The 18,624-nt window shown below is 40.2% G+C and overlaps 1 protein-coding gene across 1 annotated transcript; it reads right to left on the reverse strand.

The window, feature by feature from the left end:
- Positions 1–17,256: 17,256 nt before the first annotated feature.
- LOC133035730 (uncharacterized) lies at positions 17,257–18,199 on the reverse strand. Its single transcript, XM_061111872.1, has 2 exons — positions 18,137–18,199; positions 17,257–18,043 (listed from the first exon to the last, which is right to left on the reverse strand). Exon 2 carries the CDS (start codon positions 17,834–17,836, stop codon positions 17,369–17,371), a length of 468 nt encoding a protein of 155 aa, XP_060967855.1. The 5' UTR covers positions 17,837–18,043; positions 18,137–18,199; the 3' UTR covers positions 17,257–17,368.
- Between the last annotated feature and the right edge of the window lie 425 nt (positions 18,200–18,624).

The raw sequence follows: 18,624 nt of genomic DNA on the forward strand, positions 1-18,624 counted from the left end.
TAAAGAGATCTCTATAAGTTATGTCAATATGGGAGGAAATTATCATTTATTGAAATTTTTGTCGACAATAAATATTGAATGTTTGCATATGCAATAAACTAACATGAGATAGCAAGGATCATGGTATTAGATTTGTCGAGAATCATCGACTTACATTTTAATTTTTGGCCAAAATATTATGACGTAATCCAGGCAAATTTACTCATATAAAGTGAAGTAAGACCTGTAGGGTGTGCAAATAAATATTTCTAATGAGAAATTTGCATATATGTATTTGTACATAATGAATTGTTGTACAAAGTTTGCATAGACATGAGATTGATTGAAGTAAGGCTTAAATATTGAGAAAATATAATCATTATTTGATTATAGCCTGGAATATATTTTATGAGGATTTATAAGCGTCACATAAATGTTGCAACAAAAGATTATTTATTTGGAGCTCCTAATATAGTGAGAATTTGAAATAAGCCTTATCTAAAAATTCTAGAAGAATTTAATACATGTCTTAAGTGATATAAATTTTAAGTCGCGCGCACTATATGACAAAGATCTTTGTATGAAATAAAGACATGTAAGTAAATTATTATTTGAAAAATACGTATGGTTGTCTATGCAGTATAAATACGTAAATTATACGTTGTGATAGACTCTTGAAGAGTTTTTGATTAATCGAAGAACAAACTTTTATTTCTTTTGTATTTCGAGAAATATTAATGTATAAAGTTTGTTCATTAGTATTGAAGTCCTGAAGTACTTCATATGTATCAAGAATTATAGATATATGATCATTTGATATGGAAATTAAGATCAGAAAACAAGATGGAATAAATATATGGTCTTGGAGTACCATCATTGTCACAAATGAAAATTTGTAGTACCATTATGTGTTATGTTCATATCTACTTGAAATTTTAAATTTTCGTATGAACAAAGTTGTGCACACACATGAATGATACAATTAGTTGGATAAAGACTAATGTTCCACGAACCCATCATCTATAATTTAGAAGTCCATGCATACTCTGAAAGAGTTATAGCAAATATATGATCAAAGATTATATATGGTGATATTTTAAAAGTGATAACAATAATCTTATGAGATATATTATCACCAACAGAATTATGGATCATATGTGCATGAGGGGGAGACATATTCATGTTGCACTCTTTTTCCCTTAGTTCAGGTTTTGTCCCAATGGGTTTTCCTGACAAGGTTTTTAATGAGGCAACTTACAAATAGTTATGAATATGAAATATATATTGTACTCTTTTTCCCTAGCTCAGATTTTGTCCCACTGGGTTTTTCTGGCAAGGTTTTTAACGAGGCAACTATAAATCATGTTAACATACTTGCATTTTATGAAGCAAGTAGAGAATGTGTGTGAGTGAGATCATTGACATAGCATATTCGGGAAACATATGGATTGCACTCAATAAAGAAGTATCAACCCAAGCAATTCTCTATGGATAATACTGCTTGCATCGTTCAACTAAAAAGAGGTACATTGAAGGAGATAGAGTTAGAACACATTCCACGAAATTCTTCTTTATACGCTTCAAGAAAATGCATATTGGTGTTCAACATATTCAATCAAGTGTCAATCTTACAAACTTATTCACAAAGTTATTACCAACATCAACATTTGAGAAGACGGCAGACAAGATCGAAATTCGTCGATTAGAAAATCTCCACAAATGCCTAAATGAGGGGGAGTTAGTTTACACTAGACTCTTTTTCTTTTGATCAAGTTTTCAGCAAGATTTTTAATAAGGCAGTTATTATGGACATCCAAGGGGGAGTGTTATAAATATTAATAATTATGTGGATGTCCAAATCTTTTATTTATTACCATGAATTGTAATGTACATTCCTCTTTTCTTAGTTTCCCTATTTCTTAGTTTCTTAATATCTCACTCTTGTATTTGTATAAATAGGGGTTCACCCCATTGGAATAAACAACTCAGAAATTCTCATTCACTTTCTCTTTCTCTCTTCATCTTCTTCTTCTTTCTTCTCATCTATTTTATATTATTTTATATTATTTTATAACACATATATATATACAAATATTAAAGTATGCCTTTTGAGCTTAATTCTAATGACAAACTATTATTATATTATGATATAATTATTAAGCATAAACAAATCACAAATAATAGTAATAAAAGACAATGAATACAATTTACATTTTGTTAAATTTTTAATTCATTATTAATTATTGATGATAACTTTATTATAAAGTTTTGGGATAGTAATCGATTTAGCTGCTATTTTAACATTACATTTTATTAGGTTATAATCAAGCCACATGAACGAATGAATAAAAAATAAAAATAGAGAAAATATATGGATGAGTTCTCTTAAAATAATTTGTATATTATTTTTGGGATTTTTACATGGATTTTGGTTAAAAGTTTATAATTTTATTGTGACGCAAATTTTTTTACAAAATACTATCTTTTTATAAAACAACCGTAAAACAACAAAACAGAACAATTGAAACAATAGGGGAACAATTAAAAAACAATAGTAGAACAACTGTGAATATTTTAACACAATACAAAGTATAAAACTTATATAGTACTTTTGAAAAAAAATACAATATTTTTTAAAAAAATTGCGCATCACACTAAAAAAAATAAAAAAAATTAAAATTAACAATATATGGTGTAAAAATATCTTATTTTTCATACTATTTTTAAGCCGTAGGTGTAACGCCCTAATGCTAAGGCACGCTACAGTGCTTTTTCAATTATTGTGCAATCTTTGCTAATCAAAGAAATTTCTCGAAAAACGTGTCAAATTAAAACTTTTGCTTTAAATATTAAACTTTGTAATATATTATAATATTTACAAATTTCGGGATCCCGTTTTTAAACTTTGTAAAATTTACTTTTCAAACTATACATTCAAAATACACAAGTTCTAGGTCGCACAGCGACTTTCAAAATACATCTCCCAGATGTCCCGAGACCAAACACTCCAGGTCGCGCCGCTTGACATGTACAATCTCACCCGAGCTCAGGTTCATTCTTGTTCAGCCTTCGCCTTTCCTTTACCTACACATGGAAGCAGAAACTGTGAGTCAACAGACTCAGTAAGAAATGCATATAACATATCATATAATTTCCGACCTGTAAATAGGCGCCCATACACCTATCCACAGAGCTTAATAGATGAGTATGAACGTTCAATACCAGGGTACAACCACTATACCACATACACATCGTACCTCACTGTACGAGTGTTGGTAGGGTTTACCCCGATCACTGAGTAACACTGAGTGATGTACCACACACCTTAGCATTTTCCCATGCTTGTGTTGGTATCACTGTATCGTACTCACAATCACAATAATCACTATACCAATGCACTCTATAACTTATTCATACAAGTGTTGGTAGTGCTTAACATAATTCAAGCATGCATATATAAACACATATACACACATTCAGATAATCACATCATACATTATACACAGTTCTTACCTGTTTTCCGAATTCAAGTGTGCTGGCCGACCTGAACGGAATTCACGTGCTAGATGGATGCCCTAATCACAATAATAGCAACACAGATGAGTGACTTGCTAAATCACTTTTCGGGACTTAAACTTGAAACTAAAAGTTTCCCTATCGATAAACCTCATGGAAATACCCTAAATATCTCAAAGTTGGCCAAAACTAGGGTTCTGGAATTTCCCCCAACAGGCAGACCGGTTCCCAACTGGCAATCCGGTTCTGGGTCACCAACCGGTCGACCGGTTGGTACTGGTCCCCCAGAACCGGAATTTCGGTTCTGTGCTGGGAACCCAAAAATCATTCCCCTTAACTCAAATCAAGCCCAAACCTTACCAAACTCTCCAGTGCACCTATACAATGCATACACAATAGAATCCAAGCAGTATTTCACAGAACAAACCAACAAATCCAATTATGCCATTAAAGCTCAAAGCTTGAGTTTCAAAACTCAAGCTTGCTTAGAACTAATATCAAGCATCAAAACTAGCAGCTAGGGACTTAAGTCAACTCAAAATAACTCTAGAATTCGAACCCTAAATATTTTAAAACCTAACAGCCACAGAAATTCCATTCACACATTCAACCTAAGCTTAAAACTTGAAAACTAAGAAGGGTTTCATTAGGGCTTACCTTAATTGAATCTCCCAAGCTTTCTTTGCTGACAACACCAAGAATCAACAGCCCTTCCCCCCTGGTTTTGCCCCAGCCGAAAGAGAAAAGAGAGAAAGAGAGAGAGTTCTCTTGATTTTTTTGCTTTTTCTTTGTTTTTTTTTCTCAAATGAAAATGGTTTTTCCCCAATTAATTCTTTACTGAAAAATAATGTGCTAGGTGTCACTAAAATAACCAGCCACCTAACCTCAAATAAACAAAATGACTAAATTGCCCTTTAGACTTAAAACTAGGGTATTTCCAAAGCTAGGGGTAAAATGGTCAATTCCATAACCCCGCTCAATCCCGATAATTAATTTTCTCTAAAAATATTTCCCACTATGAAATAAGGTTCTAAACTTACCCATGTGATCAATCTAGCCATCCATCGCATTTTCCGTTGTCGCCGAGCAAAAATTACAAAAATAACATATTTCACATATAAGCTAAATAATACCCCTAGAGTTTAATAAAATCTCCGGAATTGAGAAATTATAACTCTAATATCTATTTCTAAATATTGGGGTCCACATTTAAATTAATTCCCAAATAATAATAAAATAATAAAAATTAGTGCTAATTGCCTTTACTAATCCACATTACTAGAGCGGTCATTACAATTATTCCCGCGTTAATAGGATTTCGTCCCCGAAATCTAACCTGAATAGCTCTGGATGCTGAGCCCTCATATCCGACTCCAATTCCCAGGTGGCTTCTTCCACCTTACTGTTCCTCCAGACCACCTTAACCAGTGCAATAGTCTTGTTCCGAAGAACTTTTTCTTTTCTATCCAAAATCTTAACAGGTTGCTTTTCATAGGATAAGTCTGGTTGTAGTTCAAGGGCTTCATAACTCAAGACATGAGTCGGGTCTGACACGTATTTCCTTAACAAAGAAATGTGAAATACGTCATGAACAGCCGATAATGCTGGTGGCAAGGCTAGCCGATATGCTACCTGCCCGACCTTCTCGAGTATCTGAAATGGCCCAATGAACCTAGGGCTTAACTTACCCTTCTCCCCGAAGCGCCTAATACCCTTCATTGGTGAAACCCGCAGGAAAACATGTTCCCCTGCCTGAAATGTAACATCTCTGCGCTTCGGATCAGCATAACTTTTCTGCCTGCTTTGAGAAGCAAGCATCCGAGCCTTGATCTTATCAATAGCTTCATTGGTCCTCTGCACTAACTCTGGACCCAGGTACTTCCTTTCTCCTGTCTCGTCCCAATGAATAGGAGAACGACATTTTCTACCATATAACATCTCATAGGGAGCCATCCCTATTGTACTTTGGTAGCTGTTGTTGTTGGAGAATTAAATTAAAGGCCAGTACTTACTCCATGAACCCTCAAAGTCCATGACACAGGCTCGCAGTAGGTCTTCTAAAATCTGGATAGTTCTTTCTGACTGACCATCAGTCTGAGGGTGAAAGGCTGTACTAAACTTTAACTTGGCACCCATAGCCTTCTGAAGACTCACCCAAAATTTTGATGTAAACTTTGGATCCCTATGCGACACAATAGATTTAGGGGCTCCATGGAGACGAACTATCTCCTTCACATACAATTCAGCATACTGATCCACTGAATATGTAACTTTCACTAGTAGAAAGTGAGCCGATTTTCTGAATCTGTCCACGATGACCCATACAGAATCATACATCCCCGTAGTTCTAGGAAAACCAGTTACGAAATCCATTGCAATGTCCTCCCACTTCCATTCTGGAAGGACTAAAGGTTGCAATAACCCTGCCGGCCTCTAATGTTCAGCTTTAATCTGCTGGCAGGTTAAGCACTTGGACACATAATCTACCACATCTCTTTTCATCCCATACCACCAGAAGTAGGGTTTCAAATCCTGAGACATCTTGGTGGTTCCCGGATGCAACAAATAAGGCATGGTGTGAACTTCATCCAGTATTTCTTTCTTAAGCTCATCAACACTAGGAACACAAACTCGAGCTTCATATAACAACATTCCACTTCTGGAGACTGAAAAGCCTTTAGGCCGACCAGCCACTACTTCGTCTCGAACTTTAACTAGTTCCGGATCTTCCAGTTGTGCCTTTCTGATTCTCTCCAACAGATCAGATGGGAGTGTTAAATTATGTAATTTCCCGACTACGAACTCAATCCCTGCACTAACCATTTCCGAGGCTAGCTGAGGGGCTATCATAACCGTAGTACACACTTGACCGGGACCTTTTTGTTGGAAATTATTTTACTCCATGTGATAGAAAACTTTAGGTTACTCCATGTGAATGGATTAAACCATAGTTCTATTGGCTTTCTTCTTATTTTCTTATCTTGACAATCCATTACTTGTTTAAACTCACAATGGATTTTAATCACTAGTGTCTCCCAAGTCATAAGAAGGTGAGTTCCTAGAAACTCTCCCACTACGACAAGGTACCGTGAATTATGTCGAAGAAAACTAAATAATATTGATCTCTTCGGTTGTGACAAGACAACAGAGGCAGTGGGATCATCATATGTTATATAAGATGATAGAACACTTTTGGAATCAAGAAAAATATCTCCTTTATTTGCTACTTGTTTTCAGACTTAGTCATTTTCTTAGAAAAGTAGTATTTGTTTGAACAAACACTTTCTTATCTATTGACAATGGGATGGTCCACCCCTAATCACTTAGAATAGCTAACAAACCATGGTTAACAGTTCTAGCTTTTCTTAAGATTTTGATTAGGTCATCCATGAATCTAGTAATGATTTACATTAAGTACCCAACCATTACATCATTTTGAAATTGTATTACCATAGAAGGATTAGGCAACGACTAGTAACTAATCATCAATATGCAACTCAAAATTTCTGGGGAGGTAAGTTTGGATATAATTCAAAAATCAATTTAGTGATCTTTGAACTGCATATCTACTAACTATTTCTCCACCCCTATCAGTTCGCAAGATCTTTAACCACTTACCTTAATGGTTTTAACCATTGCTAGAAATTAATGAAATTTTTCAAACATTTCAAATTTCTTTGCTAAAAGGTATAATCTAGAGTTATCGTTTTAAGAATACAACGAAAAACTCATATCCACCCCTGAATGTACATCCATCTGCGAATCAGATGAATTACTTTTAGTGGATATAGGCATATTAACTCTTTGCAGAGATTGATCTTGTCAAATCCACTATGAACAAGATACAAATGCCATAGATTAATAAAAATGTGGTTGTGCCTTTTTGATGACTTAGGTTCAGTTACATCAAAGAGTTCTTAGAATAGTGCAAGATGATCTTGGTCACAAAATACCTAACTCATATTCCATACATTTTGAATCCATTAATAGAAGATGGATATAAAACACGTGAGAAAGTGTAACTGTATTGTATTCTGGAATTACAAATATAAGAAAATTTCTGTTTGGATTCTAAAATTAAAGTCAAAGACTTAAATTCAACCAGATATAATGAGTAATTCTTTCTTGGACCACCACTACTATTTAAACTCTAAGTCAGATTTGCCCATACAAGTAGGAGATTTCTAAGATTGAGGATTTATATCAATTGGGAATAGAATTTCGGGATTATAATCATATGCGTCATTTAATTTCTTAAGAGAAAATATAATGACATGAAATTATTTATAGACCATTCATCCAATGATATATTATTGAGCTAATTCGAAATGAATAAGCTAAGAGGAATTAGGATAATTTTCGTTTAAAAATAAGAATCCAACGATGCTTCGATTAGCGAAAGACAAAGTAATCTTATTTATGTAATCTTCTTGTTTCATATTGTAAAAATACTAGTCTAAGGTGTCATCAATTGATGAACAGCTAGATGTTGCATATACAATATTTATCTTTTGAGATCTTACACTATTATGTATGTCTAATGGTGAAAATCCATTAGGGATTTATCTCATTAGAAAAACAAACATGTTAGACCAACAATGAAGATTCGAAATTAAACTACAACTTAATAACAGAAAATAACATGGTTCAATATAAATTCACACACAATTCAGAAATTATAAACATATAGCAAGTAGGAATGACTAGTGAAAATACTAAAACATACAATCCTAAATAATTTCCAAGGTTTTCAACAAACTGATATCAGTGTCCCGTTTAGGCGAGAGTCAAAGCTACCATTCATTGAATAGAGTTGTCAGCTCGTCTAAAATGTTAAACATTCTAGCAACCTTTTATTCGATCAAGATTGGAATTCAGCGTTGTCCCGTTTAGGCGAGAGTCAAGGCAATTCTATCTTATGAGCTTCCACCATTGTTTCATAATTTGCAAGTCAAGTATGGTCGCCACCATTAGGGTGATCCATACCATACAAAACACTTACAAACTACTTATCATCCGAGGTTAAACGGTGCAAAATTGCTAATGAACGTTCCTCCATTAGGGAGGATTACTCACTAAAACAAACGCGGTATAAAACCCACAATGGAGATCGAATGTCTCTTGATAATAAAGCTCATTATTTAAAAAGAGTTGTATTTTCTTTTATTCTCTTTATTTATTCTATTTATTTTAAATATATATTTTTTTAATTAAAATTTCCAATTTAGAATGAAAAATTCTAAATATAAGTTTTAATTTAATATTTATAAATTTTACTTAGATGGATATGAAATAACATGAATTATTTCCATCTTAGTAATAATTTCCAATAAATATTTAGAAAAATATTCAATTTAAGTTGTTACAAAATTAATTTAAATTAATTTACAACTCAAATTTAATTTTCTATAAATATATATTGCATTTCGAAAAATTAAAGTATTTAAGAATACAATTTTCGAAAAATGCATATTAAAATAAAAAATAAATCCTGGAAAAATTATTCTAATTTAATGTTGGCCTAAAATTAATTAATAAAATTAATTTACAACAAAAAATATAATTTTCCTATTTAATTAAATATATATAAGAAAATTTTCAAATATTTAAGTATGATGATGAAAATCAACTTAAATATTAATTTTCTATTTAATTAAATACACTAGAAAAATACTTCAAGCAAAAATATCATCTATCTAGATTTTCCTTTGACTAATTAATTCAATTTCTAATAATATACTTTAATTCAATTTATTTTAAATTAATCAATAAATGAAAAAATCATTGATTTAAGTTGATCCAAGAATTAATTAAAATAAATAATTAATTTACAACTTAATCTATTTTTCAAGATAAAATTCGAAATTCTAGCATTTAAGAAATGCAATTTCGAAAATTGATTAATAAAATAAAGAAAAAAATATATTTTGAAAATTATTTAAATTTCGTTGAAAAAATAAATTTCAGCTAAAAATAATTTTCTATTTAATTAAATGTCATTAAAAAGAAATATTTAAGTATGATGATAAAAATCAACTTAGATATTCAATTTTCAAATTAATTAAATACATTAAATTCAAGAAATAAATAATTAAGTGTAGAGAAGGCTTAATTATTAATCTCTAGTTTAATACTAGGAAAAATATACTTAAAATAAATTGTACCAAAATTAATTATATAAATAATTAATTTCACAATGTATAATATTTTCCTATTTAATATTAGAAATAATAAGTAGTCTAGAAATAACTATCTAGAAAATATCTTATTTGACTAAGTATCTTTTCCACAAAATTTGAAAAAATATCTAATTTAAGTTGTATTAGAAAAAATCTAGAACTTAAATATTTTTCAAATTTAAATTTAATTAAATATCAAAAATTAAGTTGTAACCACTTAATTTGAAAATATTCCATTTTAAGTTAATATTTGAAAAGATATTAACTTAAAAAATATCTAAAGAATCTTAATAACCAATCCCTAAAATTCCTCAACTTAATTTTAAAATTTGAAAAATTCAAAAGATATTCAGATTTAAGTTGGTTAGTTGTAGATAACTGTTGCTCCAGAATTCGCCCAAAATACGTGGACCAGTCGAGAGGGGACACGTGGATCAGATAACTTGTAAACATTTGCTAAGTCTTTGTGCGCCACAAGGAAGCGCTGTTAGCATGGGTCCCGGAGGAGGCACCCGGAGTACAAGGTACTCCAGGAAGCTAGTATAGCGTGAAAGCTCTCCGGGATATGTCAGGTCTCTCCCGAGCAATCAAGTCGCACTTAATGCTGCATGGGAGGAAGCGTGTTGGGACTGTAACACGCAATAAAGTCTGACGGCACAACCCCCAAACAGCAGCGCTACAGTAATGATCATTTAAGTCTAGCGACGGCTACTTTGCGAAGAGTCACGTCAATCACAAGGCAATAAGGACATTCTTCATAAAAGCCCTACAGCACCTAGGGATTTGACCATGCATCACCCATGGTATATTCATTGGAAATGCCCAACTTTATGGATACTTACAGATACATGTGTAAGAACAATTCTAGGGATTACCCCACCAAAACACTATAAATACCCCCTCAAAGCTCATTTAATGGGGTCGAGAATCTTGGTTTGCAAAAGAGCACGGAGAGAAAATACTCACCAAGAACATTCTCTGTATTTAAGAGAAAGACATTCTCTCAAGTGTAGAATCTGTATTAAATACATCCATTAATAACAGAGACTCGTGGACTAAGGCTCATTAACGCCCCAACCACGTAAAAAATCTTCATCTCACTTTCTTACAGCTCTTCATTACAATCATATTTTAATAGTTGCCGAAAATCTCGGTCAACATTTTGGTGCTTTCATTGAGAGTTGAGGAAAGCTGCTACATAACAAGCACTTGACTTCACAACAATGGTGGAGACAAGAGCTACACGTCATCCTCGCCCTCTAGAAGACGCTCAAGATCCCAATGAGGAAGATGTAGCCTCAAGGGCAGTAGAGGAGTCCGAGGAAGAAGAAGAAGAGATAGTTCCCGACGAGAACTACGAGGAACACCTCAACGAGTATGCCTATGACGGAGGAAGCTACTCGGAGTTGGTGCTCCTTAGACAAAAAGCTATCGATCATGAAACTAAGATCGAAGCTCAGAAAGTGCAAAATCAAAAAATGCAGGAAGTGATGCTAGCCATGCAGAAAGCCATGGAGGCAGCTGGTATTCGCGTACACCCCAAGGCGATGGCAGCTGGGCTCGACGGGGAGCCAGCGACGTCTTCGCCTAACTCCCAGCAGCAAAGACCTAGGGAACCTAGCCCTATAAGGCACCCTGCTGAGGAAAACCAAACAAAAAACCCTACTTCTACCCCTGGGCGAAAGAAAAAGGTGCAGGATCCGCGAAGGGTCCGCTCAGATTTCCCTAAAGGGAAAGGTCCGCAGAGGGGCAAGCCCCAAAGAGGGAGTCTTGGCCCTCAGGATCGAGGGGGCCGGAAAAGCGTTTCCGTGCACCAGGAACCAGGGGGTAGAGGAAGAAGAGGACAGAGATGTCCTCCCATTGATCTGAGAAATCAAATCAACGGGAATCAAGGTGACCTCCGGGATCACCTTGACCAAAAAAGATACAGGCCCGTAGTCTCCTCGGGCACTGTAAACGAAAGGATTATGGCAGAACTTGCCATACTTCGAAAAGATATTGCTCGAGTCTCCCGGAGGCAGAAGGGAGACGACTCCGACTCGGACAGTGAGGATCGGGAGCCTTGTGCCAAATATATCCTGGAGGCGGAGCTCCCTAAAAACTTCAAGATGCCCGAAATGGCGGCCTATACTGGGAACTCCGACCCCAGTGATCACTTGTCACGGTTCAACCGTGTCATGACAGTCATGCGGGTCAGCAATGACGCCAAATGCTTATGCTTCCCCCTCACTCTGAGCGGATCAGCAGAGGAATGGTTCAAAAAGCGGAACCGGGATCGGTGGGTTCTTTGGAACAAACTCCAAACCAACTTCCGGAGACAATTTGTCGCTGCCAGGAAGGTCAACTTGGAGGTTAGTGCCTTGACCAACATCAAGCAACTGCCCTCCAAGACCTTGAAGAATTACATCAAGAGGTTCCGAGAGGAGGCCTTGAAGACCAAGAAGGTCGACGACGGACAACAGCTTGCGCTTCTCCAAGCAGGAATCCGCACTGGGACTCCCTTCTGGAACGAGTTGCAGCAAGAAGGCGCTGCTAGCCTTCAGGACTTCCAGAAGCGAGTCCAAAAATATATTAACCTCGAAGAAGCCCAGATCGTGGCTTACGGAGGCTACTATCCCACCGGGATAGCAGGATACATGCCAGGAGTGTCGCCCTCGGGTACTGTCCCGACCGCAACTCCACCAGTAAGTGGCATACAGTTCTCCGCTACTCGCGGATACAGCTAGGGTCAAGCTTTGGCACCGGCATCTTCCCATTACGGCAACCCGTCCGGGGTGAATGGACGAACTCCTTCACAGGCTGCCCCGACTGCTAGCTTAACAGGCCCTACCCAGGGGTCGACGAGCAAAAGGTCCTCCAAGGGCAGCACCCGAACGGGAGAGAAGCGCCAAAAGAAGGGGTACACACCCCAATATACTTAGTACACAGAGCTCACGGACTCTCAGGAACGTGTATATTTTGCCACTAGGGAAAGTACGCACTACCGGAGGCCCCAGCCGTTGTACAAAGATAGCTCCCGGAGAGATCCGAGTAAAAGATGCGAGTACCACAACGACATTGGTCATAGCACCAATGAGTGTAAAAATCTCAAAGACGAGATTGAAAATTTGATCCGTTTGGGCCACCTCTATGAGTGGATCAAAAATAGGTTGCCCCACCTTAATCCAGGGCAGGTGGCCGGGGGTATGCCTCCGGAACGCCGGGGGTACAACGGGAGTATTGCCTCCGAGTTGCTCCCGCGAGTGACACCCGGCATATCCCGGACTACCGCCCCGGCCTAATGGACGGGTAGCCATGATCTCCGGAGGTCCCCATATCGGAGGAAACACTCGCAAGGAGCGAAAAAGATATGCCGAGGCCGCAAGACACAGTGAGGTGTGGGAGGTTACTCAACTCCCGGCTCAAAGGCCCCGGCTACTGGACCAGCCCATAACGTTCACAGAGGAAGACGCCAAGACGGTACGTTTTCCTCACCACGACCCGCTGGTCATAGAGACCCCCATCGCAAATAAGGTGGTGGCTAGGGTCCTGATTGACAATGGGAGTTCCGTGAACTTGCTCTTCAAAGAAGCCTTCACTGCGATAGGGTTGACCGACCGGGACCTCTCGCCTAGTGGATCACAGCTCACAGGGTTTAACGGGACGACGCTAATCCCGATGGGAAAAGTCAGGCTCCCAGTTACCCTATGCCCGGATACCCCCCAGAGCACATTTAAGTATTGCACCTTCGTGGTGGTAGACTGTCCAACAGCCTACAACGCAATCCTAGGCCGACCGGCCCTCGTCGACTTTGGTGCAATTACTTCAATCCGACATCTATGCCTAAAATTCCCTACCCAGGAAGCCGGAGTCGGAACGGTGAGGGGAAATCAGGGAGAGGCCAGGCAATGTTACAATGTTGCCACCCACTTACCAGTACTCATGGTCCGGGGGCCCCCTGAGATAGAGAAGGCTGAAGAGGATGAGTTGGATCCTCGCATAGGGTCCGAAAGGGTCGTGGAACCAATGGAGGACATCGAAGAAATACCAGTGTGCGACGACGACTCCACCAAAGTACTCCGGATAGGGAAGAGCCTGGATCCGGAGGAAAAAGATAAAATAATAAAAACACTGAAGGGCGCCATCGACATCTTTGCATGGCGCCAAGAAGACATGACCGGCATCAGCCCTCATGTCATCACCCATGTACTCAATGTCAACCCGGACATGCCCCCTATACAGCAAAAGAGACGCCCGCTCGACTCGGTGAAAGCCGAGGCCTTAGACGAAGAGGTGGACAAACTCTTGTCCAATGGCATGATCCGCGATGTGTATTATCCGGAATGGCTGGCCAATCCGGTCCTGGTGCCCAAGCCGAACGGGACTTGGCGGGTTTGTATAGATTTCACAGATATAAACAAAGCCTGCCCAAAGGACTGCTTTCCGCTGCCCAGGATCGACCAGATGGTAGATGCCACGTCCGGATTTAAGCTTCTGTCTTTCATGGATGCCTATGCTGGGTACAACCAAATAAAAATGCATACGGCAGACCAGGAGTGCACTAGCTTCAGGACCGATAAGGGGGTATACTGTTACCTAGTCATGCCTTTCGGACTGAAAAACGCCGGAGCAACCTATCCAAGAATGGTTAACCGGATGTTTAAAAGCCTCCTGGGACGAAACATGGAGGTATATGTAGACGACATGCTCGTCAAATCCAAAGCATGCAACAGCCATGCAAGCGACTTAGAAGAATGTTTCGAAGTCGTCCGGAGATACGGCATGAAGCTCAATCCGAAAAAATGCACCTTCGGGGTCAAGTCGGGAAAATTCCTGGGCTTCATAGTCAGCCAAAGGGGGATCGAAGCGAACCCGGAGAAAATCCAAGCTCTCCTGGACATGCCATCCCCCAAGAAACATAAGGACGTGCAGAGCTTGACCGAAAAGGTAGCCGCACTGAGCCGCTTTATCTCACGATCCACGGACAAGTGCATACCCTTCTTCAACATACTGAAGAAATGCCAAAAGTTCGAATGGTCGGATGAATGCGAGGAGGCATTCAAAAGGTTAAAAGACCACATGGCCAAACCTCCTATCCTATCAAAACCCGTCCTTGGAGAAGACTTGTTCCTTTACTTGGCCGTCTCCGAGCATGCGGTCGGCGCGCACGGAGTCCGGGAGGAAGAAAAAATTCAGCACCCCGTGTACTATGTTAGTAAGCGCATGGTAGGGGCTGAGACAAGGTACCCGGTCATTGAAAAATTAGTATTCTGCCTCCTGATGGCATCAAGGAAGTTGAGACCATACTTCCAAGCCCATCCGATAAGAATCTTGACCAATCATCCGCTCCGGCAAGTTCTCCAGAAGCCTGAAGCATCCGGAAGACTCCTCAAGTGGGCGATGGAGCTGAGTCAGTTCGACTTACATTACGTGCCCCGGATTTCCATAAAAGGCCAAGCCTTGGCAGACTTCATCACCGAATGCAATGAAGCCGAGGCAACAACCAATACACCGGAACCACCAATCCCCACTTGGAGAGTATTTGTGGACAGAGCTTCTAATGAGAACGGTTCAGGAGCCGGAGTGGCTATGATATCACCTACTGGATTGCGGCTCCAGGCGGCACTCCGATTCAACTTCACAGCTTCGAATAATGAAGCCGAATATGAGGCCCTGATAGCAGGGCTAAAATTGGCTAAAGCTGTAGGAGCCAAGAGAGTGGAAGTCTACAGTGATTCTCAGATGGTCGTAAACCAAGTTTCTGGAGAATACCAAACTCGCGGCGAACGGATGGCCGCGTACGTAGCAATAGTCCGAGAACTGCTCCACGAGTTCACGGACTACAAAGTAGAAAGAATCCCCCGAGAGAAGAATGCTCATGCGGACTGTCTGGCTAAGTTAGCCTCGGACAGTGAAATCGAAGAACTGGGGGTAGTACCAGTGGAATGCTTGGCAGAGCCAAGCATCAAAATAAAAGAGACCACACAAACGGTTGGGCAAGAACCCAGCTGGATGGTCCCCATCATAAAGTACATAACCACAGGTGAGTTGCCCCAAGAGAGGGCACTGTCTCGAAAGATTCAGTATCAAGCTCATCGTTATGTAATGATGGACCACATTCTCTACCGGAGAGGACTCAGCATGCCTTATTTAAGGTGTGTATCGGACCCTGAAGCTAGACAAATCATGCTAGAGGTCCATGAAGGGTTCTGTGGAGATCATACGGGAGGACCCAGCCTCTCAAAGAAAATATTGAGGCAAGGGTACTTCTGGCCAACAATGAAAAGAGATTGTATAGACTATGTCCAAAAGTGTGACTCGTGCCAAAGGTACGCGAACATACCGAGAGCTCCTCCAAATGAGATCACTTTCATGACCAGCCCCTGGCCCTTCGCGGTCTGGGGAATAGATCTCATCGGGTCTCTACCTACGGGAAAAGGAGGGGTAAAGTATGCAATAGTGGCAGTGGACTACTTCACCAAGTGGACAGAGGCTGAACCTATGAAGACAATAACTGCTAAGAAGGCATTGGACTTTGTTATCAAAAACATAGTATGTCGATACGGCTTGCCTCACAAAATAGTCTCGGACAATGGAAAGCAATTTGATTGCGAGGAATTTACTAACTTTTGCAACCGACACGGAGTGGTAAAAAGCTTCTCCGCGGTAGCCCGGCCTCAAACAAACGGCCAGGCGGAAGCAGTCAATAAAATCCTAAAGGTCACTTTGAAAAAGAAGCTACTGGCCTGTAAAAATAACTGGCCTGAAGAATTGCCAAGGGTATTGTGGGCCTACCGGACGACCCCCAGAACCACAACCGGTCACTCGCCGTTCTCAATGGCGTACGGTTGTGAAGTAATGGTCCCGGTGGAAACATTATTCCCATCCCATAGGAGGACGACTTATGATCCGGCCACCAATCAGGCACTGCTCCAAGAGGCTTTGGATCAAGTCGAAGAACTCTGGGATGAGTCTCAAATACGGATGGCTGCTTATCAAAAGAAGGTGACCAAGTATTTTAACTCCAAGGTTAAAAACAGAAAGTTCGCTATTGGGGATATGGTCCTAAGAAGGGTTTTTCCAGCCACCCAGGAACCCGGAGTAGGGGTACTTGGACCAAATTGGGAAGGACCATATGAGATCGAGGACGAAATCGGTTCTGGCACTTACAAACTAAAAAGAATGGACGGAACCACCGTCCCAAGAGCGTGGAACGCCGATCACCTCAGAAAATATTACCAGTAGCGAATTAAACTTAGATTTTGTTCAAAGGGTTTGTACCGTCCAAATGTATACCTCCTCTATAGTAAATAAAACTGAGTGCCTTAAAAACAAAGTTTCTATGCCACTCAGGGGGTACTAGGGTATACCGCACGGACAAACAAAAACAAACTAAGTAAAATATCCTGACCCAAAGGGCAGGTCAAAAAGTATGCACAAAAATAAAAAGCATAAGTATAAAAACCCTGAGTCAAAGGACAGGTTAAAATATATAAGTGTGGCAAATAAAGATCGCATAAAAAAAAAAAAACCCTGGCCCAAAGGGCAGGTCATATACATATAAATGGCCTGGGGACATGCCTTAAAATATAATTGTCTCCCCTTCAAGCGAAAGCTTCCACCTATATGTAAATTGTTCTAAGGCAGCAGCAAATATGTACAAACAAAAAAGTTATAAAAGAAATGGGTAGAATCTGGGTCAATAATATGGCAGCTTAGTCAGCCCGCGGAGGAAGACGAGGTCCAATCCGTGCCTCAAGCGCGGCATCAAGTTTCTTCTTCTTTTCCCGAAATCTGGCAATCATCTCCTCAGGTTTGGGATAAAAAGTAAGCTTGATACTCTGATCATTGGTGGCCCAACCCATATAGACACCATCATCAAAGCGCTTCGGGCATCGGGCACAGGAAACAGGAGAAACGAGCTCGGCCCTCTTGGCCTTCCTGGTGGATTGTTCTTTGAAATCCCTAAGCTCCTTCAACTCCGCAGCTAGAGCGGCCTTGGATTCAATGTCCGACTGGTGAGTCTCCTCTAGAGATCTCACCTTGGCGACCATTTCATCCAAAGCCTCCCTGGCCTCCCGGAGATCTCGCCTGGCCTTCTCAGCAGCCTCGGTTTGAGCCCTTAGTTCCTCCTGGTGCTGGGCCTCCATCCTGTCTCTCCGCTGAGCCTCGTCCCGGATCATGGCCTCCGCCTGAGCCTCCCTCCGTTTGGCCTCCTCTTCCTTGGCCTTGGCCGCTGCCTCCTAGCGCTCGACAGCCTCCTGGTAGATCTGCCTCTCCGCTGTGAGGTCTTGGAGGACCTTCCTGACGTCATTCATGTCTCCAAAGTCGGACAGAGTGAAGCCATGGTTTATGATGTTCTTGGAGAGGCGGCCAGCCTCAGCAGCAAGCTGAGCCATAACAAAGTATAAGAAAAAATTTCTCAAAAGAGGAAAACAAAATACAAACAACAAAAGGAAACGCAAAAATTGCAACGTACTTACCACCGTGAGAGAATGGCTGAGGTCCTGGACCTGGAAGATGGAGTTCAGGGAAGCGCAAGTGGCAAACTGCTTGGGCGCGCAACGTGTGATCTGAGAAGCGAACTCGCCGGTCATCTCCGCCGCAAAGGGAGCCAAGGTAGGCCCTAGGGAGCGACAGAACCAGTCCGGTAAGGGGTCCAGATTAAGGTTCCACGGATCACAGTGATGCAGGTGGTTGATGCTCGCCTCAACCTCAGCTCGCAGAATCCTCCTAAGGGCCTCCACTTCGGCATGCCCCCGGGAGTACTCATCCATAGCATAGTTGTGTTTGGCTATGCGAAGCTCCTGCCTCACCTCGTCCCCCGGAATCGGGGTAAGCTCGATGTGGGGTGGAGCAGGATTTTCCTCCGTCGGGGAGACCCCGCCGTCTAGGCCATGGGCAGGAGTGTTGGCTCTCCGAGGCCTCTTCGGCTCATCCTGGGCAACTATCTTACCCTTACGCTTGTGAA

Source organism: Cannabis sativa, chromosome 3, assembly GCF_029168945.1.
Source record: "Cannabis sativa cultivar Pink pepper isolate KNU-18-1 chromosome 3, ASM2916894v1, whole genome shotgun sequence".
NCBI lineage: Eukaryota > Viridiplantae > Streptophyta > Magnoliopsida > Rosales > Cannabaceae > Cannabis > Cannabis sativa.